The sequence below is a fragment of the Capricornis sumatraensis genome, chromosome 7 (genome assembly GCF_032405125.1).
Source record: "Capricornis sumatraensis isolate serow.1 chromosome 7, serow.2, whole genome shotgun sequence".
Taxonomy (NCBI): domain Eukaryota; kingdom Metazoa; phylum Chordata; class Mammalia; order Artiodactyla; family Bovidae; genus Capricornis; species Capricornis sumatraensis.
In genome coordinates, this window is record NC_091075.1 from 9462713 (window position 1) to 9488345 (window position 25633).

At 37.9% G+C, this 25633-nt stretch overlaps 1 protein-coding gene across 1 annotated transcript in view; it reads right to left on the bottom strand.

The window, feature by feature from the left end:
• METTL14 (methyltransferase 14, N6-adenosine-methyltransferase non-catalytic subunit) overlaps positions 1-22246 on the bottom strand; it is a 38658-nt gene extending 16412 nt beyond the window's left edge. Inside the window, exons 1-7 of the mRNA XM_068975271.1 lie at positions 22078-22246; positions 17776-17864; positions 17050-17137; positions 15690-15770; positions 15254-15341; positions 3711-3801; positions 2161-2302 (exon numbers count right to left, since the gene is read on the bottom strand). Coding sequence (XP_068831372.1) covers positions 2161-2302; positions 3711-3801; positions 15254-15341; positions 15690-15770; positions 17050-17137; positions 17776-17864; positions 22078-22143 — 645 coding nt within the window. The 5' untranslated portion in view covers positions 22144-22246. The remainder of the gene's footprint in view (positions 1-2160; positions 2303-3710; positions 3802-15253; positions 15342-15689; positions 15771-17049; positions 17138-17775; positions 17865-22077) is intronic.
• Between the last annotated feature and the right edge of the window lie 3387 nt (positions 22247-25633).

The window sequence follows — 25633 nt, forward strand, 5'->3', positions numbered from 1 at the left end:
ATAAAGCTCAACCTAACTACTAACCATAGACATAATAAGATTAATTTTTCAATTTTCTTTTGCCTAAATTGAAAAAGATTATTTTCTCTATTAATTTTGATGAGGAAAAACAGATATTTCTTAAACACTATCAGAACGAATATTAACTTGTACAACCTATCTGGAAAACCTTTCAGCCCTAAATATCAACAGCACTACGTCTTTAACCTTAAGTTTTGGGGATAATATATATTTCTGTGTTTCAACAATAAACACAGATTATACTTATCAGAGGAGAGGAAAAACTTGTAAAATAAAATACAAATGTAAATAAATGTGACAGAGGTATTGAGGCTGATAGGAAAAGCTTCAAGGAAGAAAAACTGAAGTTATATCTTGAAGAGTAAGTAATATTAACAATAGTAACAACTATTAACTCAGAAGGGGATATGCAAGGATTCAAAGCAGTTTCCTGTGAAACATCAGTTTACAGAGTTTGAGTCCACTGCCTTCCTTACCTCTCTTCTGTGTTCAGCGCTTTTGATCACATGCTCCTCCTCAATTAGGGAAGCTCTCTATGTCCTTGGCTTCCATGACATTCAAACTATCTTGATTCATCTCATCCATCTGTGACCCATTCTTTTCACATCTTTTCTATGTGCCTCTTAAATGTTTAGTTTCCTGAGGTTCTACAGAAAATTCACATTGTATCCTAATTGAGATACTATCTCAAGACATATTCATTTATTCTCATAGGTTTAATATGCTAACCCTTTAAAATCCGTCTTTTGAGATGGCCAGATCTTTCTGTTAAGTTGCATACTCCTATTCCAACCTCCACTTGAATGTCTCTTATACACCTCTCATCAACACATTCAGCATATCCTAATCCCTCTAATCCTGCTCCTCTTCTTAAACTGACTCTCACCCGGTGATAACTGAAACCATTTATTCCAAGACTCAAACTTCTGAACATCCTTACCTCTTTCCTTCATCTCAATCATTAGATCTCACCAGACATACCTGCAAAACATTACTGAATTTATCACCTTTCTATTCTTACTACCATCACCCTAATTCAGGGAACCTTCATCTTCTAACCAGACTACTACAACAGTCTTCTACCTGCTCTTCCCTCTCCAGTCTTCATTTTCTCTTCTCCACACACTAATTAGACCATTTTACTAAACTGGTTAAAGCCCCTCAAAGATTCCTTAATGTCTTCATGATAAAAGTCCAAGCTTCTAAGAAGACAGCATCTCTAGACAGTCTCCATCTGTGTTTCAACACGATCAACATACACACGACCTCCATTCTCACCTCTTTGCCTCCTGCTCTTGCTGTGCCTTCAGTTTGTAATTCCTAGCCCAGCCCATTCTCCGTGGCCAATTCTGGCTAATCAGTTCATGCATCACTTCCTCTTTATGTCCCCCAGCTTCCTCAACTTGGTCAGGTTTGTTTTCAGATCACCTTATGCAATCCTCTATTACTGAACTAACAAAATGATACTGCAATTATTTATTTAGGTCATTGCTTATCCCATTTAACTGTGTGTTCCTTAAGGCCAAATACTAAGTCTCATTCATCTTTGAATCTCCAGTACCTAGTTGCCTAGTACAGAGTGGTACTCAATAAATAAATATTTGCTATTTTTGTTACTGACCAATAAAAACAGATTACTTTATGTAACTCACTGAAGCTATCAGTTTGTTTACTTTTATTTAGGAAAACAGAACTTTACTGCAACTATATAAGACTGAGATTATATATACTTTAAATCTATTACACTGTTAAGTTCTTTAACGAGTAAAAATTATGCTAATATATATGTGTGTGTGAATACTCTGACATTCACTGAAACTAACCAAATACAGAAAGCTATCAACCATTCAATCTGTTTTTAGACTTATTTCTAGCTATACATCCAAGGACTCTAAGATTGGAATTTTAAGGCTTCTACAGACAACTTACTTATTCCCTGCTCAACTTCTGCCTCAAAAAGAAAGACCAAAGATATTATAATAATTGTTACTGTACCTTACATCTTTAGCCATAATATATACTATAAATCTGTATTTATAATTCCTAAAACAGTATTTATAGTATTATTCTCTGATCATATAAAGATATATTCATTTGAAAAATAAATAATTCATTACAATGTAGAAAGTTTCATCATACATCATCCCAAGTCCAGCATTTTTCATTAGCAGTGATGCCGGTCTCTCTGTAATATTCTTCTAAAGGTGGTTCAAGAAGAATCACATCAAATTTGGGCGTCAGTTCTCTGATGTCAAAGGCTTCTATATCTGCTTGTAAGTACCTATTTGATTAAAACATAAAAAGTAAGAGATTACAGATGGTAATGAAAAAATGTTTCTTAAATATTTCCTAATACTATTTCAAAGTCATCATGAGCTAATAACTAAATACCTTTTTATGGAGGAATCTCTCTCCTTAGTACAGACAGTAAAATATTCTACCATTGTTCTTCCTGAGGACATGGATAGAATCATACTGCAAAGCAAAACCATGAACCCACAGGAACATCTTGAGCATAAACCTCTCCCATTTTTATACTGAAAATCCATACTCAGATGTGAGTGTCTGAGTCCCTTTCCATTATCATAATACTTCGAGGAATATCACATTATTTTTCCTGCAATTGTCCTTTAGAAAAATTGTTTTGTTTTAAATTCCTCCGTCTAAAAAAGTTTCTAAAGCTAGACATAATTTTCTTTTGCTAGTTTGTTTGTTAGCAATAGTGTTTATATTAACAGTCCTTTCCAGCCATCTAGTATAAATTACTACTAGCCTTTATTTAATGGTTATTTCTACACAGTATGAAGGTATTTCAATATAAATATAAAACACTTCGGGGCTTCCCCAGTGGCTCAGCGGTTAAGAATTCACCTGCAATGCAGAAGTCCCAGGTTCAATCCCTAGGTTGGGAAGATCCCCTGGAGGAGGGCATGGCAACCCACTCCAGTATTCTTGCTTGCATAATCCCATGGACAGAGAAGCCTGGAGGGCTACAGTCCATAGGGTCACAAAGAGTCGGACATGACTGAAGCAACTTAGCATGCATGCATGCATAAGTTACTTTAAATGTAAAATATTTCTAAATATGATAAATATTAGCCTGTTAAAAATTTTTCTACAAACTCAGTTATCTTTGTGGTTCTTCACTAATCATTAATAACATACATTTTAGCAAATTGTTAAGTGTATAATATGTTCAAAGTAAGCTAAAGAGTCTCCAATTTTAAGGATTAAACACATTTTTTGAGGGAAACATCATTCTGTTAGCAAAGGTTAAAATGAATTTTTGTATTCCAAAATGTTAAGAATAGTATCCCTAGATGCCAAGTTATAATTAACTTTCATTTATTTTCTCTCTCTTAAGTTTTCTAACTTTCTTCAATATGTAATTTTTGAGAAGAAAAGATATTTAAAAACATTTAAAGACAGTTAAGAATACAATAAATAAGATTTTCTTAAAAAAAAAAAAACTTAAATATACTCTAAATTATCCAGTAAACTGTAAACAAATAAAATGACAACCTACTGTGTACTCAGTGCCAGAGTTTCAAACTAATACATTTCACTATAAAGAAAAAAGAGTGTGTTAACCTTTCAAAGATGCTGAATTTTTTTCAAACTTCAGAAAGGTTACATGACAAAAAGACTAATATTTTAAGCCTGAGTTGGGAAGAAAAAACCCCACTTACATAGGAGGAGTGTTAGATTTAGCTATTAACTCATCCTTCAGTCTGATGAGCTCCCGCAGTTTAGGGTATTCTTCAAATCTGTCGGCCAAACCTGGGGAGGAAAAATAGTAAATTCCAAATTTCAATACAATTGAGTATCAGTGAATTCAAAGGTGATAAGCCCACTCAGGAAAACAAAATAAGACACAACCAACTTATCATTCTCGCATCCTCTGTAAAAAAGTTAGTTTTGAGTATCTTTAAATACTTCATAAACACATTTTATACCTAATGACCCTAATTTCATATGTAGGCAAACACCCAGGTGTTTTAAAGGCAAGATGGTTTAAGTCAATTAACCATTTAATTTTTCAAACTTATTGTATTAAATAATCTGCTTAAAATATCAAGTTTAGACATTCTGTTCTCAGGAAAAGAAATTTTTTTTATTCATGCTTTTTTCCTTTTATTTTCGCTAAAAAAACAAAAAACAAAAAAACAACTCTCCCAAAGATCTAGTGACTGTTCAGTTTTCCCTTAGTTTGACAGTTATCCAAAGCAGAGAAAATAAGATTTCTTATCCTTACTACTGACGATCTTAAATGGCTTAAATTATGGACACAATCCCAGAACAAATTTAGGCAGGAAGATAATGAGTCCCTATTAGTCGATTAGCTCTCATCTCACTCACTCTGATTACTCATCTATATTGTACTACCGACTCCAAGACAAGTCATTTTCTCTAAGAACATATCCTATATCAGTATTTATAGTTTTAAAGATTTCAGATCTCCACATATTATAAACCAAATCCTCATATATATTTTCAAGCCTAGGATCTTCAAAAACACCTCCAAGTCCCAGAAAGGTTAAAAGCAGGAGCCTCATTGTTTCTATGTCCTCAAAAATATTTAAATCTTTGAACCTCAGAAGAGATTGTAGGTAAAACAGCATAATGCCTGTTTAAACAAATGTAGGGGTAAGCAGGGCTTTGAATATCAAAGATTCCTAAAAGATCTTATTTTACTTTATCCTCCTTCCTTACAAGAATAATAATCATCTTAAGTTAAAAACCAAAGTACATCTCACAACCCTAATATCAAAGATTAAAAAAAATGAAAGATTTTGTAAAGCATCCTTAATCAGTGGTTACAGATCAAATTTCAAATGAAACAAGTTTGAAGATTTTATTATATTCGAGTTTCAATCACAGTAGAGTCAGCTCTCAATCATCTACAAAACAGAGGTACAACTTTTTCTCAATCTATAATAGTTTCCTAAGTACATTTTCTTTGCCTTGGAGAAATAAAACGTCTTAAAAGCAGAAAGGCCAATAATGAAATTTGGCTATATTACTTATAACCTTAAAAAAAAAAAAAAAGCTTTACTGAAGTATTTTTGATAAATTGATTGAGGTATAGTTGATAAACAAAAACCTTATACATTAAACTTACATTTAATGGATGCAATCTGATGAGGTTTAACATATGCATATAGCTGTGAAACCATAACCACAATCAAGGTAAGACATATTAATAACCTTCAGAAGTTTCTTTGTGTTCCTCTGGTTTTGGTGTGTATGTGCAGTAAAACCCCTTCATGGATCACTGCCTTGTCATGGCGAACAGGCTTGCATAACTCAATGAAGCTATGAGCCATGCTGTGAAGGGCCACCCAAGACAGATGAGTCACAGTGGAGCGTTCTGACAAAATGTGATCCACTGGAGGAGAGAACGGCAAACCACTCCAGTACACAAGCCTTGAGAACTCTATGAACTGTATAGATAGGCAAAAAGATGTGACACTGAAAGATGAGCCGTTCAGGCTGGAAGCGTCCAATATGCTTCAGGGGAAGAGTGGAGTACAACTACTAATAGCTCCAGAAAGAATGAAGCGGCTGGGCCAAAGCAGAAACAACACTCAGGTGTGGATGGGTCTGGTGATGTAAGTAAAATCGGGTGTTTTAAAGAATAGCATTCCATAGGAACCTGCAATGTTAGATTCATGAATCAAGGACATGGTCAAGCAGGATATGGCAAGAGTAAATATCAACATCTTAGGAATCCATGAAATAAAATGGTTGGGAATGGGTGAAATTAATTTTGATAATCATTGGACCTATTACTGTGGATAAGAATCCCTAAGGGAAGCAACCTAGATGTCCATCGACAGATGAATGGATAAAGAATTTGTGCTACATATACTCAGCCATAAAAAAGGAATGCATTTGAGTCAATTCTGATGAGATGGATGAATGTAGACCCTATTATACAGAGTGAAGTGAGTCAGAAAGAGAAAGATAAATATTATATTCTAACACATATATATAGAATCTGAAAAAATGGTACTGAAGAATTTATTTATAGGGCAGCAATGCAGAAACAGACAGAAGTCTTATGGACATGGAGAGAGGGGAGGAGAGGATGAGATGTATGGAAAGAGTAACATGCAAACTTACATTACCATATGTAAAATAGATAGCCAACTGGAATTTGCTGTATTTCTCAGAAAACTCCAACAGGGGCTCTGTATCAACCTAGAGGGGTGGGATGGGGAGGGAGATGGGAGGGAGTTTTAAAAGGAAAGGGACATGTGTGATTTATGTTGACGTTTGATAAAAAACAACAAAATTTTGTGAAGCAATTATCCTTCAATTAAAAAAAAAAAAAGAATCCCTTAAAAGAAATGGAGTAGCCCTTATAATCAACAAGAGAGTCTGAAATGCAGCATTTGGGTGCAACTTTAAAAATGACAGAATGATTTCAGTTCGTTTTCAAGGCAAACTCTTCTATATCACAGTAATCCAAGTCTATGCCCTTACCACCAATGCTGAAGAAGCTGATCAGTTCTATGAAGACCTAGAAGACTTTCTAGAACACCAAAAAAAAGGTGTCCTATTCATCATAAAGAAAGCCAAGTGCCGAAGAATTGATGCTACTGAACTGCAGTGCTGGGAAGACTCTTGAGAGTCCCTTGGACTGCAAGGAGATCCAACCAGTCCATCCTAAAGGAAATCATTCCTGAATATTCATTGGAAGGACTGACGCTGAAGCTGAAACTCCAATATTCTGGCCACCTGACTCGAAGAACTGACTCACTGGAAAAAGACCCTGATGCTGGGAAAGATTGAGGGCAGGAGGAGAAGGGGACAACAGAGGATGAGATGGTTGGATGGCATCACCAACTCAATGGGCATGAGTTTGAGTGAACTCTGGGAGTTGGTGATGGCATGGAACCCTGGCATGCTGCAGTTCGGGGTCACAAAGAGTCAGACATGACTGAGTGACTGAACTGAACTGATTCATCATAAGGGATTGGAATGCAAAGTAGGAGCCCAAGAGATACCTGGAATAACAGGCAAGTCTGGCCTTGGAGTACAAAATGAAGCAGGGCAATGGCTGACAGAATTTTGCCAAGAGAATACTCTTGTCATAGCAAACACCCTTTCAAAACAACACAAGAGATGACTTTACACATGGACATCACCAAATGGTCAATACTGAAATCAGATTGATTACATTCTTCACAGCTGAAGATGGAGAAGCTGTATAGAGTCAACAAAAACAAGACCTGGAGCTGACTGTGGTTCAGATCATCAGCTCCTCATAACAAAATTCAAGCCTAAACTAAAGAAAAGTGGCAAAAACTACTAGGCCAGTCAGGTAAGACTTAAATCAAATTCCCTATGAACATCAGGGGAGGTGACAAATAGACTCAAATGATTAGATCCAGTGAACAGAGTGCCTGAAGAACTATGGACAGAGGTCTGTAATACTGTACAGGAGGCAGCAAACACCACCATCCCAACAAAAAAAGGCAAGAAGGAGGCTTTACAAATAGCTGAGGAAAGAAGAGAAGCAAAAAGAAAGGGTGAAATGGAAAGGTTCACCCAACTAAAGGCAGAGTTCCAGAAAATAGCAAGAGAGCAGGTCTTCTTCAATGAACAGTACAAAGAAATAGAGGAAAACAACAGAAAGCGTAAGGCTAGAGATCTCTTCAAGAAGACTGGAAATATCAAAGGAACATTTCATCCAAAGATGGACACAAAAAGGACAGAAACAGTAAAGACCTAATTGAAGCAGAAGAGATCAAGAAGAGATGGAAAAAACGCACAGAAGAACTGAACAAAAAAGATCTTAATGACCTGGCTAACCACGATGGTGTAGTCTCTCATTCAGAGTCAGACATCCTGGAGTGTGAAGTCACATGGGTCTTAGGAAGCACTGCTGCCAAAAAGCTAGTGGAGGTGACGAAATTCCAGCAGGTATTTAAAATCCTAAAAGATGATGCTATTAAAGCTCTGCACTCAATAAGTCAGCAAATTTGGAAAATCTAGCAGTGATCACAGGACTGGAAAAGGTCAATCCTCATCCCAACCCCCAAGAAGGATAGTACTAAAGAATGTTCAAACCAATGGATAACTGCACTCATCTCCCATGCTAGTAAGGTTATGTTCAAAATCCTCCAAGGCAGGCTTTGACATTACATGAACTAAGAACTTCCAGAAATTTAAGCAAGCTGCATTCAGAAAAGGCAGAGGAATCAGGCTGATTGCCAACCTTCACCGGATCACAGACCAAGCAAGGGAATTCCAGAAAAACATCTACCTCTGTTTCACTGACTACACTAAAGCCTTTGACTGTATGGATCATAACAAACTGTAGAAAAGTAAAGAGATGAGACTATCAGACCATATTACCTGTCTCCTGAGAAACCTGTACAGGTCAAGAAGCAACAGTTAGACCCCTACTGGGAACAACTGACTGGTTCAGGATTGAGAAAGGAGTAGGACAAGGCTGGTATTGTCAACCCTGTTTATTTAACTTATATACAAAATACATCATTGGAAATACTAGGCTGGATGAGTTATAAGCTGGAATCAAGGTGGCCAGGAAAAATATCAACAACTTCAGATATGCAGGTGATACCACTCTAATGGCAGAGCATGAAGAGGAACTAAAGAGCCTTTTGATGAGGGTGAAAGAGGAGAGTGAAAAAGCTGGCTCAAAACTTAATATTAAAAAAACCAAGATCATGGCATCCATTCCCATCATTTCAGGGCAAAGAGAAGAGGAAAAGGGGAAAGCAGTGACAAATTTTCTCTTCTTGGGCTTTAAAATGACCATGGACGGTGACTGCAGCCATAAAATTAGAAACTGCTTCTTGGCAGGAAAACTACGGCAAATCTAGACAGTGTGTTAAAAAGCAAAGACATCACTTGGCCAACAAAGGTCCTTATAGTCAATCAAAGCTATGATCTTTCCAGGAGTCATGTACAGATGTGAAAGTCGGACCGTAAAGAAGGCTGAGCACCAAAGAACTGATGCTTTTGAATTAGTGCTGGAGAAGATTCTTGAGAGTCCCTTGGAAAGCAAGGAGATCAAACCAAATCAAATCTTAAAGGAAATCAACCATGAACATTCTTTGGAAGGACTGATGCTAAAGCTGTAGTTCCAATCCTTTGGCCACCTGATGCAAAGAGCGAACTCATTAGAAAAGACCCTGATGCTGGGAAAGATTGAAAGCAGGAGAAGATGGCAACAGAGGAAGATGGTTGGATGGTGTCACTAATTCAATAGGCATGACTTGGGCAAATTCTGGGAGATGGTGAGGGACATCAAAGCCTGGCGTGATGCAGTCCATGGGGTCACAAAGAGTCAGATACAACTTGGCGACCCAACAAGTATCTTTAAGTAAGTTAAAATATATCGTCTTAAATTTTTTGAAGTATTGTTGACTATGGTCAGCAGTATTGCTGAGTATAGACAATTTGCTATACAGCAGATTTATAGAATCTTTTCATCATAGGGGCCTGGAATGTCCCTATGATGAAAAGAGTAGGAAATCAAGAGACAACTGAAATAACAGGCAAGTCTGGCCTTGGAGTACAAAATGAAGCAGGGCAAAGACTAAGAGACTTTTGCCAAGAGAACACACTGGTCATAACAAACACCCTCTTCCAACATCACAAGAGACAACTCTATACATGGACCTCACCAGATGGAAAAGATGGAGAAGCTCTATACAGTGAGCAAAAACAAGACCAGGAGCTGACTGTGGCTCAAATCATGAACTCCTTATTGCAAAATTCAGACTTAAACTGAATAAAGTAGGGAAAGCCACTAGACCATTCAGGTACAACCCAAATCAAATCCATTATGATTATACAGTGGAAGTGACAAATAGATTCAAGGAATTAGATCTGATAAGAGTGTGCCTGAAGAACTATGGATGGGGTTCATAACATTGTATAGGAGGTAGTGACTAAAATCATTCCAAAGAAAAAGAAATACAACAAGGTAAAATGATTGTCTGAGGAGGCTTTATAAATAGCCAAGAAAAGAACAGAAGTGAAAGGCAAAGAAGAAAAGGAAAGATGTATCCATTTGAATGCAGAGTCCCAAAGAATAGCAAGGAGAGATAAGAAAGCATTCCTAAGTGATCAGTGCAAAAAAATAGAGGAAAACAACAGAATGGGAAAGACTAGAGACCTCTTCAAGAAAATCAGAGATATAAAGGGAACATTTCATGCAAAGATGGGCACAATAAAGAACATAAACAGTATGGAACAGAAGCAGAAGAGATATAAAAAGAAGTGGTAAAAATACACTGAAAACTTTACAAAAAAGGTCTTAATGACCCGGGTAACCATGATGGTGTGATCTCTCACCTAAAGCCAGACCTCCTGGAGTATGAAGTCAAGTGGGCCTTCAGTTCAGTAGCTCAGTCGTGTCCAGCTCTTTACAACCCCATGAACTGCAGCACGCCAGGCCTCCCTGTCCATCACCAACTCCCGGAGTTCACTCAAACTCATGTCCATCGAGTGAGTGATGCCATCCAGCCATCTTATCCTCTGTCATCCCCTTCTCCTCCTGCCCTCAACCCCTCCCAGCATCAGAGTCTTTTCCAATGAGTCAACTCTTCGCATGAGGTGGCCAAAGTATTGGAGTTTCAGGTTTAGCATCAGTCCTTCCAATGAACACCCAGGACTGATCTTCTTTAGAATGGACTGGTTGGATCTTCTTGCAGTCCAAGGGACTCTCAAGAGTCTTCTCCAACACCACAGTTCAAATGCATCAATTCTTCTGTACTCAGCTTTCTTCACAGTCCAACTCTCACATCCACATGACCACTGGAAAAATGATAGCCTTGACTCTACGGACCTTTGTTGGCAAAGTAATGTCTCTGCTTTTGAATATGCTATCTAGGTTGGTCGTAACTTTCTTTTCAAAGAGTAAGCATCTTTTAATTTCATGGCTGCTATCACCATCTGCTGTGATTTGGGAGCCCCCCCAAAATAAAGTCTGCCACTGTTTCCACTGTTTCTCCATCTATTTCCCATGAAGTGATGGGACCAGATGCCATGACCTTCGTTTTCAGAATGTTGAGCCCTAAGCCAACTTTTTCATTCTCCTCTTTCACTTTCATCAAGAGACTTTTTAGTTCCTCTTCACTTTCTGCCATAAGGGTGGTGTCATCTGCATATCTGAGGTATCGATATATCTCCCGGCAATCTTGATTCCAGCTTGTGCTTCTTCCTTAGGAAGCAGTAATATAAACAAAGCTAGTGGAGGTGATGGAATTCTAGCTGAGCTATTTCAAATTCTAAAAGATGATATGCCAGCAAATTTGGAAAACTCAGGAGTGGCCACAGGACTGGAAAAGATCAGTTTTCATTCTAATCCCAAAGAAAGGCAATGCCAAAAAATGTTCAAACTACCACACAATTACGCTCATTTCACATACTAGCAAGGTAATGCTCAAAATCCTTCAAGCTAGGCTTCAGTGGTACATGAATCGAGAACTTCCAGATTTCTCAATGTACAAGCTGTATTTCAGAAAGGCAGAGAACCAGAAATCACATTGCCAACATCCTTTGGATCATAGAAAAAGCAAGGGAATTTCAGAAAAACATCTACTTCTGCTTTATTGACTACACTAAAGCCTTCAACTGTGTGCATCACAAGAAACTGTAGAAAATTCTTCAAGAGGTGGGACTACCAGACCACCTTATCTGCCTCCTGAGAAACCTGTATGCAGGTCAAGAAGCAACATTTAGAACAGGACATGGCACAACAGACTGGTTCCAAATTGCAAAAAGAGTTCGTCAAGGCTGTACATTGTCACCCTGCTTATTTAACTCATATACAGAGTACATCATGGAAAGTAAGGAGCTGGTTGAATCACAAGCTGGAATCAAGATTGCCAGGAGAAATATCAATAACCTCAGATATGCAGATGACACCACTCCAATGGCAGAAAGCAAAGAGGAACCAAAGAGTTTCTTAAAGAAGGTGAAAGAGGAGAGTGAAAAAGCTGACTTAAAACTCAACATTCAAAAAACTACGATAATGGCATCTGGTCCCATCACTTCATGGCAAATAGATGGGGAAAAAAAATGGCAACAGTGATAGATTTTATTTCCTGGGCTGTAAACTATTACAAACCTAGACAGTGTATTAAAAAGCAGAGATATCAATTTGCTGACAAATGTCCATATAGTCAAAGTTACGGTTTTTCCAGTAGTCACACAGGGCTATGAGAGTTGCACTATTAAAGGCTGAGCACTGAAGAATTGATGCTTCTGAAATGTGGTGATAAAAAAGACTCTTGAGATCCCTTGGATGGCAAGGAGATCAAACCAGTCAATCTTAAAGGAAATTAACCCTGAATATTCATCAGGACTGATGCTAAAGTTGAAGCTCTTAATACTCTGACCACCTGATGCAAAGAGCTGACTCACTGGAAAAGTGATGCTGGGAAAGATTGATGGCAAGAGGAGAAAGGGGAGGCAGAGGTTGAGATAGTTGGATGGCATCACCAATTTGATGGACGTGAGTTTGAGCAAATTCCAGGAGACAGTGAAGGACAGGGAAGCCTTGCATGCTGTGGTCCATGGGGTCATAGAGTCAGACACAACTGAGCGACTGAACAACAAGATCTACAGAATTAATTTATCTTGCATAACTGAAACTTTATGCCAGCTGCACAACAACTTCTCATGTTCCTCTCTCTCCAGCCTCTGACAACCACTGCTGTATTCTCTTCTTCTATGAGAATCACTATTTTTGGTAGCTCATAAAAGTGTATGTATTTATATATGTACTACTAATATTTTAAGTACCTCTTTAAGTGTGTGCATTTTTGTCATTCTGTAACTGGCCTATCTCACCATTATAACTTTTTGTGCTACATCTAAATTGTGACCATGAAAACATTCTTACAAGCAAAAAAAGAAAAATATATTGGATTACATCAAAATAAAATTTTTGTGTGGCAAATGGCGCCATCAAAGAAGTGAAAAGACAACCCACAGAATGGAAGAAAATATTTTCAAATCATACATCTGATAAAGGACTTACACTGAGAATAGATAAAGAACTCTTTCAATAAAAGTCAAATACCAAAAAAAAAAAGCTTTTAGACATTTCCCCAAAATAGCTATTTAAATGGAAAATAAGCATAGAAAAAGATTTTTAATATCGTTAGTCACTAGGGAAATGCAGATGAAAACCACAATGAAGGAATGGGAATTGACTGCTAATGACTGAGAGTACTGAATTTCTTTAGGGGAGATAAAAATGTTCTAAGGATGTGTAATATTGTTGGTAGGAATGTAAACTGGTTGCAGCAACTGTGGAAAACAGTACAGAACTATCATACTGCTTTCTCAAAAAACTAAAAATAGAAGTAACTATATGAATACAGAAATTCCACTCCTGGGTATGTATCTTAAGAACACTAATTCAAAAAGACACATGCACCCAATGTTCTTAGCAGCATTATTTACAACAGCCAAGACATGGAAGCAACCTAAATGCCCATCAACATATGAAAGAATAAAGAAGACGTGGTACATATACATATGCAATGGAGTACTACTCAGCCATAAAAAAGTGATTATTTTTTTCACCATTTGCAACAACATGGAGGAGAATATACTTGGTGAAATAAGTCAGAAAGACAAATACCATATATTGTGTCTCACATGTGAAATCTAAAAAATAAAGAGCAACCTAGTGAATATAACAAATAGACTCAGAAAACAAATTAGTGGTTACCAGTGGGGATAGAAGAGGTAGAGCAAAATTGGGGAGGGAATTAAGAAATACAAATTTCTCTATATATAATAAGTTACAAGCATAATGTTCAGCAGAGAGAATATAGCCAATACTTTACATTAACCATAAATGAAGTATAAACTTTAAAAACTGTGAACCACTATTTGTACATCTAAAACTTATATAATATTGTAAGTCAACTATATCTCAATTTTTAAAAAAGGTCTAAAATTAGATGGTGGTGATGGCTGCACAAACCTGTAGATACTTTAAAAAAATTAAATTATATTCTTTAAATGGGTGAATTGTATAGTACATAAATTATCTTAATCAAGCTATTTTCAAAACTGCAGGGATACTGCCTCTGATGAGCATACTGATAGACTGAACACAGCTGAGGAAAGGATCTGAGCTTGAGGATATCTCAACAGAAATCTCAAAAACTGAAAAGTAAAGGGAACAAAAATTGGGGGGAAAAAAGACTATCCAAGGAACATGAGATAACTACAAAAGGTATAATGGCAATATCAGAAGACAAAAACCACAGGAACAGAAGAAATATCTGAATCAATAACAACTGAGGGGACTTCCCTGGTGGGTCAGTCGTTAAGAGTCCACCTTGCAATTCAGGGGATGACGGTTCGATCCCTGATTGGGGAACTAAGACCCCACATGCAGCAGGACAACTAAGTCCATGTGCCACACTACTGAGCCACAACAGTGAGCTCACATGCCACAACTAAGATATGAAGAAATCAAAAATAAACAAAATAATGACTAAACATTTCACAAATTAATGTCAGACATCAAACCCCAGATGAAGGAAGCTCAGAGAGTACCAAACAGGATACATACCGAAAAAAAGAAAAAAGAAAAACTCAACTATACCTACGCATATCGTTTTCAAGCTATAGAAATAAAGTCCTAAAAGAAACCAGGAAAAAAAAACAAAACACTACTATGGAACAAAGTTAAGAATTATATCCAACTTCTTGGAAAAAAGCAAGCAAAAGGAGAGTGAAGTAAAATATTTAAAGTACTGAAAGAAAGAAAACACCAATCCAGAATTCTGTACTTTATAAAATTAATCTTTCAAAAGTAAAGGAGAAATAAAGACTTTCTCAGAGAAACAAAAACTAAGGGAATTTGTTGCTAGTAGGCCTATCTTGCAAGAAATGTTAAAAAAAATTCTTAGAGGAAAGGAAAATGACATAGGTCAAAAAATCAGATTTACCTAAAGAAAGGAAGAGCATCAAAGAAGGAATAAATAAAGGCGAAATAAAAATGAGGAATAATCACAGAAACAAAATGAAGGAAAGGAAGGAAGAAGGAAAAAAGCAACACTGCTTGACAGAAAAAGAGCATTTACAAGAAGTACTATGAATGGAAAGGGGAAGCCAAGTCAGGAAAAAGTAATTTGTTAGAAATAAACCACAAAATGGATAAATTACATGCATGTAACCGACAGCCAGCAATCACATATCCCCAACAAATCAGACATACCTACATCCCTGATGAAATTCTGGGGTCTATGTCCAGTGTCTACAAAATGTTGGCAGTAATCATTATGGGGATTTAAACTCTGTGTTCCCTAAAGAAAAAGTCAAAATTAAATTAATAGCTTTCATTCTGGTGGCAGATACATTAACTTGGAGCTTTATTTTTTACTATGAGGCCAAGCAAAATATAAGCTAACTGATAGATTTAAAAAATAAAAAACATCACTACTAAAATGATAGTTTATAATTCAGTTATCTATAGATATTAATAACCAAGCATCAGAAGAACATGTCATGAATAATTTTAAATGATATTTTATTTTATAACAATAATGATCCTTCAATAACTGAAAAAAAAATCTTAAACATAAATAAGTATTTAAAATCTTTTCGGGCACAAAGCTGAAACATGAAAATTTAAAGATTTGAAAATTATTTACCTTAAGAAAAGTACTAGAATCTTTATAAATCTCTTCTTCATATGGCAAATTCTCTTCCTCCTGTTGCATTTCTAATTCATCCTTAAAAAAGGAAGATTAAGTAGATATTTTATGTATAAGGAATCTTATGTATTACATCATAAGTATTAACACTCATAAATATTTTATTTCCCTAAGACATAAATTTTTCAAATTACCATTAAAGTCAAACAATGAAGTCTTTGCTTTCTCATCATTAGCTATGTTTATAAGAAAAATTTCCTTTTCATTCTCAATACCTGTCTACAACTACTAATTCTGTTGACTAAGTTAGCTAGATTTACCTTAGATATAAAACTTTAAATTATTAGAATTTAGCTTAAATCATGAAAGATAGGCCCACCAATGGGGCAATTTTATTTCCACTAGAGCAAACCAAAAGAAATCACTATTTCATAAGTCAAAGATGTTAAAATATGAGGAACTGTATATGCTTTAATCTAACATAATCACAAATATTTAAGTTATATACTAGGATATATCAAATGCAACCAACACACAATATTGTTTCACTAAGTTGTGTCCAACTCTTTGCAACCGCATGGACTGTAGCCCGCCAGGCCCCTCTGTCCATGGGATTTCCTAGGCAATACTGGAGTGGGTTGCCATTTCCCTCTCCAGGGGATCTTTCAAACCCAGGGACTGAACCCACATCTCTTATGTCTCCTGCACTGGCAGGCACATTCTACCACTAAGCCACCAGGGAAGCCCAACACACAACATAGTTTTTATGAAATTAGGTAATTATACTTAAGAAATTTACTGAAACTATTTATTCTCTTCTGTTAAATATAGCTGTATAACAGTTAATTTGAAAAAATGGAGATAGGTTTTTTGCCCTTTACTTTTTTTTCACCTAAATAATGCAACTACAAGTTAAGAAGTTGGGTTTTTTCCCTTGGGCCTCTGTTAGAAATCCTTCTACACTGCTATCTAGCCCATGAATTCTCAAAATATTTTAATTGCACTACCCTATACTGTTAAGATGGAACAACACAACTCATAAAAGATAGTACTGTAGCCTCCTGAAAACTGATCCAATTATCCAACGTTTCTGGTACATCTACCTCCTTTCTCTTATTTAAGAATGTTGCTGCCTAGAGCTTACTAGGCATTATGCTTATATACATCACCTGATTTAATCCACATACCTCTTCTATTAAAATGAGTAAACTGATATAAACGGTGACATATATGCTACTGACATTCAGTATTTTGTCAAAATTCAACTTTTGTCAAATTTGTTTTTCTAGATAAGACTCTATAGATTGTAAGGACTTATTTTTTTCTTGACCAAAACATTGTCCCATTCTCTACTTGCCTTATATTCTTCCATCTTGTCTTCATCTGTCTCTCCTTCATCCTGATACTTACGTTTTGCATTTGGAGCAGAGGTATCATAGGAAGCCCTGAAAATTAAAACTGAAATATCACTCACAAATACATAAGATGTATACATGTATTCATTAATATTAAAGGATAGTTTTACAGAGACAGAATAAGGCAAATTTTTCCTAACTAAACAGTATCCATTCACTCGGTTTATAAATTTTAGAAGTATCATAACCTGATTAATAACTCTGTACTTTATTTTTGAGAAAGCAACCAAATGAGAAAATAAGTTTTTATAAGGTATGTATGGCAAAGAGAAATTTCTACATATCATTCTAATCTGTCTTGAGTGAAATTGATGTTCTAATTGGTAACTACAATACTGAAAAATTCTAAATGCTTTACGAACTATCAAATGAATACTACTTTTAGGGTATTCTTTTTTAAATAAGCATTTTTAAAATAAAATTATATATGGTACCTAAGCTAATTCTCAGTCTAATATTCCATTTTCTAACTGGTTCATAAATGAGAACTTATATTCAAAAAATAAGCATTTCATAATTCATAGACAATAAAAATCAATTTTTTCCAAATTGGTATGCTGATGCTTATCATAACAACATACTTGATACCGAAGATTATTGTTTACTAAAGCAATGATCCTTTTGCAAATATTAACATGTCATTTATAAAAAGCCATTATTCTACTGACCTGCAAGTTTCTCTTGTTTCAGCAATTTCTCTCTGCTCATCTTTGCTATTTAACACAGCACCAATGCTGTCAGCACTTTCAGCTCCCAACTGAGAAAAGGCAAAACTCAACATTAGAACACAATGCACTAAGCATCCTTTCTAGCCATTGGCAGCAGCATTTAATACATCAAATATTAAAAAAAAAAAAAAATCCCTAACTACCGTAGCAAGCAAATGGAATATTTACCTTCCAGGAAAAACAGTAAGTACCTTGAAACAAAACCACATTATTTAAGAATGATTTCAACAGCTGAAAAGTATTTTATGCTTTAAGTTATACTGAAATCAAAACAATTAACTTGAGCCAATCTTCTTTTAAAGTAAATAATAAAATATGATTTAGCAGTAGTAACCAAAAAAAAAAGCAGGTAACAGGGTTTATAGTTTGATAGGCATTATGTTAAACACTTTTCATCCATCTGTGTACCATACCTTATCTATTTTATATAGTACATATACTTCATGTGCTATACCTTATTTATCCCATACTGTAATAAATACTATTTGGTTTTATTCAAGCCAAGTCTTTATATAATGATTACAGGCACAATACTAAACTTTCCAAATACCTGAAAAATAGTTATGCAAGTTATGGCTGGCAGTTGGGTAAATTCTACAAAACACAAATGTAAAAAAAAATCACCAGTTGAGATAAGTCTGGCTACAAACTGTGGCGTCAATTCATGGAACACTTAAAAACCAAACCAAAGGTATAGAAAGCAATTTACAAGCCATGAGGAATCACTTAATATTTTTAAGCACAGGAAAAGCATGAGGAAGTCTGTATTATATAGTCCCTTGAGCTCAAAAAAGGAAAGAAAGCATACTAGAGCCCAGCCTTTATTAAACAATTTTCATTACACAATTACATTAATTCCCACTGCCTCTTTACACTATTCCATGACTCCCCTAAGGTTTCTCCAATGATAAACCTCTTCCAATATATTAACTGTTCCTGATATTTTAACTCTTCCATAAAATTTTCCTGACCCCTACTGTTTCATTGGAAACCACAGCTACTTCCTGTAGGGGAAATGCCTTTTAACCTTCTTCCCATGAAAGTGACTGACTCCACTCCCTTCAGTTCTCAGATAAATACACGTCACTTCCTCAGAGAGTTCTCCATGAACACTAGAGAGAGAACAGGTAGTCTCCTTGCATTTTTCTCTTACCTCATTTTCTCATTCAGATCATAGTTCTCATTCAGATCAAAATACAAACTAATTTTGTTTTACTTTTGTTTATTCCCTATTTATATTATTTTATACTTTATATTTGTACACATCAATTATTTTATGTTGACTTTTGTCTACTTCTTCCCCCACTGAATTGTTAGCTCACCGAGGAAGAACTCTATCCTGTTGATATCTAATGTTCAGGAGCTATTATAAAGTCTTACTTATATTAGATGCTCAATAAATATGTCAATAAACCACTGAGATTTCTTGCCAGGGCCTAAATTAGAATACGATGTTTTATAAGACAAATGTTTTAAATCAAATTGTGCTTACATACATAATCGTCTTCTTGTATTCCAACTTTTTTTAAATTGTGGAATGACTGGAGTAATTAAACAGACTTTCCATTGTGGGTGTGTATATGTGTGTGCTCAGTCGTGTCCAATTCTTTGTGATTCCCCCTTGACTGTAGCTCACCAGGCTACTCTGTCCATGGAATTTTCCAAGCAAGAATACTGGAGTGGGTTGCCATTTCCACTGTGGTAGCACTAAATATGTTATTTGAATAATTATGACAATTTGGTATCCTCTGAAAGTATACTACTTTTAAAAACAAAGCTACAAGTTAAAGAGCAGGTGTAAATTACTGGTGGCAGCATCAATGGCCACAATCATAGTGTGTGCCTATACACTGCCTGGTGGCTCAGACGGTAAAGCGTCTACCTGCAATGTGGGAGACCTGGGTTCGATTCCTGGGTTGGGAAGATCCCCTGGAGAAGGAAATGGCAATCTACTCCAACACTCTTGCCTGGAAAATCCCATGGACGGAGGAGCCTGATAGGCTACAGTCCATGGGGTCGCAAAGAGTTGGACACGACTGAGCGACTTTACTTATACACTGCATCTGATATCTTCATCCAACAGCCAAAAGCAAATCAAGCAAATTACATACGCTGAGTTGTGCTCTACTTTGAAGTTCACGAATCAACAAAAACTTATTAAAAACTAACTTTGGGTAAGAAACAAAATTAGGGTAGAAGATTAACCCAACTGGAATTGTCTGTACGAGTGATGTACAGCAGTGGCCTCAACATTCAGTCAGGACAATGGATGCACAGAGCGAGAAAAGCCTAAACCAGGGAGTTCCAGACCAAGTTTCATCACAAAGTTCTGCCCTGGGCTGTGCCATAAAGGATAGACAGAAATCAGAAAGAAAGGATGCTTCTTAAAAATTACAATGTCTATATCACACAAATAACTTTCTGGAGAGCAACCAGTCTGTCTTGTTCACATAGTCAGTGAAAAAAAGGCTTCTGGTAAAGTGGAAGTCTACTATTGATTATACTGGCCATCCTCACCCAGGTGGAATGGTATCTAACCAGTTATTCCAAGAGGGAACCAGGTGTATTGGAAAGAGCACAGAAAGGCCTAAGACTGAAGCTGGCAAACTTAAGTTTTGTCACCTTCAGCATGTAAGGTAAATTCTTTGAGCTTTATTTTCTTCACCTATAAGATCCAGATAGCATCTGACTTGTATGATAAAATAACATACGTAAAAATTTGTCAAGTCCCTTGACACATAAAATGGACTTAATAAATGGCAGCCATTATTAAATGCTGTACACTATTTAAGTTCTCTAAAGGTAGGATAACCTATCATTCATAGCAGACTTACCAACATCTGCAAGAGTTCCTGGTACATAGTAAAACATTCAAGAAATAATTTTTTATGTATGTATTTTGAGTCAAATATAGGTCTGAATTCAAAACTTAAGTGTCAAAATCTTACTTGGTTCTAATAAAGAGCCACTGGACATTTTCAAACATAACATGATAAAAGCAATTGGGATAAAGAAGGCTCGAAAAAGATACCTGATTTGTCAAAAAATCATAATGTCAGAGGCACAGAAACAGATCTAATTCCAAACACCCACTTTTTCTTTTTTCGTTTTGGCTTACACCACGGGGCTTAAGAGATCTTAGTTCCCAGACCAGGGACTGAACCCGGGCCACAGCCATGAAATCGCAGAATCCTAACCAGTGGACCAACAGAGAAGTTCCCCAAACACCGACATTTTAACATAACATAACATAAATCTTTTCATCATGTCATAAAAGAAGCTATATCTTTGATTTTCATTTAATAAAACCAAGATTCATTACAGAAAAAAGAATAACTATTTTTGAATAACTATTAAGATTCCTCATTAAAGCTTATGAGCATTTCCCCCATCACTGTTACTGATCCGAGGGGTAGAAAGGAAAAGACAGCCTCTGACTTTAAGCAAAGGTGGCATCTGCATTTTCTGCACGTGCACTCTACTAATCAGCACGTGTCAATTTACACGCAAGCAGCGGTGAAGACAAGCTTTGGAGAGACAAACCAGGGTTCAACTTACTGGCCCAGCGGTTAACGACTTGAGGGAAAAATTCGTTAGCCACCGGCGCCCGTGTTTCATTACGTGACGATAATGCTACCTCTTTGAGAGATCTGTTGTGACTGAGAAAAGAATTCAAACATTTAGCTGTGGGTAATGACGAGGATACCGTATACAACACAGTCGACTGCAACACCCATGATGCAGAACCTAAAATTTACACTCAGGCTACTGCCAATGCGGTCTTTAGATATTATCCCAGGAAAAACCACTGTAAACCTATTTCACAATGAAGCCACAATCTCATGAATCAGGCGCTGATAAGAGAAAAGGCAAGACACAAAAGGCTATTTAAACAGTGAAGAGAAACTGAGGGGCTAACGACTCCCCTTTCCTCGCGTGAACTGCGATAACTTACACACAAACACCAAAGTTTTGTTTCCTCATCACTGAGGATGCCAGACCCCTGGCGGGCATTCCACACATGATGCTGAAGACCAGGCGTGGCGGTCGGTTTAGCACCACCGCAAGGACCACAACATGAAAGGGGAACGATTCGGGGTAGAGAGGGTAGAGAGGTCCTGGGATTAAAGTCGCGAGACCAGAAAGGGCTGCCGGGTGGCAGGTGAGGAGACGGAAAAACCGGGAGAAAGGGACGGGAAACGCGGCGCACGCGCATTCGTGACCCCTCCCTGGGCCGCGGACCTGCTGCGCGAGAAGCTGTCGACGTAACTTCTGCCGCTCCCGGATCTCCTGCAAGCGGCTGTCCATGTCCCGACTTGTTTTCCACTACCTCGAAAACTTGGCAATTAGCGGATGAACCCTTGCGCCAATTTCTCTTCGAAATCTGTGGATCACAAAATTTCCCAGCCGCTTCAGGAGGCGGGTACCCAATACCTTCTCCTCAGTAGGTGTTTCCGGCGCGGCCGGAATTTTGCGCCACGGACCCCGGAAGTCCCGCCTCCCCCTGGACGCCCGCGATTTGACGCCGTTTAGCAGAGGCCCAATGAGTGTCCTGCGGCGCCCGTGGCGTCACGGAAGGTAACCGCCCTTCAGAGAGCGCGGGCTGTCACAGTGGTGCGGGCAGGTGGCCTGGCTTCTTACTGCCCTCTCCTGGGACTGCAGGCTTCCTAGGTCTTTTAGCACTGTTTCCGAGTTGTGGGCCGTATTGTCGATTCCCTTTTCCAGTAATTCCCCAGTGGCCAGTCCTGGCGTTTTCAAAATTGCTGGATACCAGGTTTTTTGCTAAAAGCACAGACTCGAGTCCGATTGCCGGGTTTAAACTTGGGACTGTCCTTTACTAGCTGAATAGCCTTGGCTAGTTAATCACCCTCTGTGTGCCTCTGGTTTTCTCATTTGTACAGTGGGAGCGATAAGAGGGCCTACTTCACAGAGCTGAAGATTGAAAGAATAAGCAGAGCTAAAAGCATACCACCATGGAGGTGTTTATTGAGATTTTTATTATTACTTATATTTCCCTTTAGGCAGGGAACAGCAATGCAGGACACATAAGAGACACGGGTTCGATCTCTGGGTCAGGAAGATCCCCTGGAGGAGGGCACGGCAACCCACTCCAGTTTTCTTGTCTGGAGAACCACATGGACAGGGAAACCTGACAGGCTACAGTCCATAGAATTGCAGAGTTGGACAGGACTGAGTGACTAACACTTTCACTTTGACTTTTTTGTCCTCTATTACAGTTCAGTTTAGTTGCTCAGTCGTGTCTGACTCTTTGCGACCCCAAGAACCGCAGTTCGCCAGGCCTCCCTGCCCATCACCAACTCCCGGAGTCCACCCAAACCCGTGTCCATCAAGTCCGTGATGCCATCCAACCATCTCATCCTCTGTCGTCCCCTTCTCCTCCTGCCCTCAATCTTTCCCAGCATCAGGATCTTTTCAAGTGAGTCAGCTATTTGCATCAGGTGGCCAAAAGTATTGGAGTTTCAGCTTCAACATCAGTCCTTCCAATGAACACTCAGGACTGATCTTTAAGATGGACTGGTTGGATCTCCTTGCAGTCCAAGGGACTCTCAAGAGTCTTCTCCAACACCACAGTTCAAAAGCATCAGTTCTTCGGGGCTCAGCTTTCTTTATAGTCCAACTCTCACATCCATATATGACCACTGGAAAAACCATAGCCTTGACTAGACAGACCTTTGTTGGCAGAGTAATGTCTCTGCTTTTTAATATGCTGTCTAGGTTGATCATAACTTTCCTTCCAAGGAGTACATGTCTTTTAATTTCATGGCTACAATCACCATCTGCAGTGATTTTGGAGCCCAGAAAAATCAGTTAATCACTAAATTATACATAAATGGCCTATCTCTGGGAACCCTGCTTTCCAGGGACTGCGCATTAAGCTAAAATCTTTCTCATAGGAAACATCCTGAGCAGACCCACCTGTGAATCACTGCCAGGAGAAAGAGAGTAACACATCCCTCTCCAGAGGCTGATAGGAAACAGAAAGCGTTTGACTTTACTCCCTCCACTTTTACTATAAAAAAAGCCTAAATTCTAACTCAGGCAAGATGGTTGTTTGGGGCATGAGCCCACTCTCTTCTTGCTTAACTGACTTTCCAAAGGAAGTCATTATTCCTTGTCCCAACTACTTGCCTCTTGATTACTGGCCTTTTGTGCAGCAAGCAGTATGAGCTTAGACTTGAACAGATGGGTCAAAGGAAAACAAGTCTTGGTTGTATTCTAGAGGTCAGATGCTAGGGGACCCCTTTTTTGTGCTTGTGCATTTGTCTTAGCTGGAAATAACCCTGAGATATAAAAACATAGTCTACTGAGATAACATGCTTGTAGAAGGGGGCTCAGTAATGATTCTCCTCTCTTTATAGAAGGCAGCAAAGACAAAGTCTTAAGTTATTACAGCTATACACCATATTATCATCTTATTCCAAATTCAAAGTACTAGCAGAAGTAGGCTAAGAAAGTCATGTAGCTCCATGTTTAGTTGGAAATTGTGGCAAGTACTTAGTAACATTAGTAACAAGTCTATATTCTTCAAGAGGGGATTTACATTTTGAAAATAGTATTAAATCCTCCAGATCAAAAGCAAGTGGTCCAGGCTAGGCCAAAAGGGCTAAACTCAGTAACAGGTGGGTCATTGTAAAACATGTCTTGGTTCATGTTCTAGAGGTCAGACGCTAGGGATCACCTTTTTGTGTATGTCCATTTGTCTTAGCTGGAAATAACCAGTACTAGACTCTACCAGTTGTCATGAATTTCTCAATAAGTAGCTCTGAAAGGCAGTTTCAAAAAAGGAGTCCTAAAAATCCTTTGAGTAGTGGCAGCACTACTTGAAAAAGTATGCTGACTTCCAAGGGCCCTATACTGTAAAAGACAATACACTTGCCAGTCACATGAGTACTGATTTGAACTTTTATTGATCTAAATAAATGATGTAAATAGACATTTTGTTCACTCAAATATGCATTGATATTAACTGAGCGTTTCATACGACAGACAGGATGATGGACCCTCAGGTATGCTGCTGCTGCTGCTAAGTCGCTTCGGTCAAGTCTGACCCTGTGCAACCCCATAGATGGCAGCCCACCAGGCTCCCCCATCCCTGGGATTCTCTAGGCAAGAACACTGGAGTGGGTTGCCATTTCCTTCTCCAATGCATGAAAGTGAAAAGTGAAAGTGAAGTCACTCAGTCATGTCCGACTGTTAGCGACCCCATGGACTGCAGCCTACCAGGCTCCTCCATCCATGGGATTTTTCCAGGCAAGAGTACTGGAGTGGGGTGCCATTGCCTTCTCCAACCCTCGGGTATATCAGTGACCAAAAACCAAATCAGATAGTTTTTCTTTAAGGAGCTTACTATCAAAAGGAGGGAAAATGTTTTTTCCTGGTAAAGCGCAGTGCAGTGAGTTGTACTTGAGCCCCATACTCACCCACACTCTGCTCTGTGATGATGGTTGAGCTGAGTTGACAGACTGAATTTCCCAGCTTTCCTTGTCTGATGGCTTCCTGTAAGATTCTGCAAAGAATTCTGCACAGGCAGACTAGAAGGTGGAACATGGGAAAGCTATTGTCCCTTATTTCTCCACCTCTCTGCTTCTGTATCTGGGGGAATGGCTGTGGCCTTTACAAAGTTGTAGAGCCAGTTGAGAAACCCCCTCCTTAGTGGTCCCACCTTCCCTTTCCCTACACTCAGGTGGGTGTCCCCAGAAGTGACTTTGCTCTTAGGCTCTGAAAATACCATCTCCGTACTCTATCCTACCAGCTCTAGGGCTGGCAGCTGATTCCT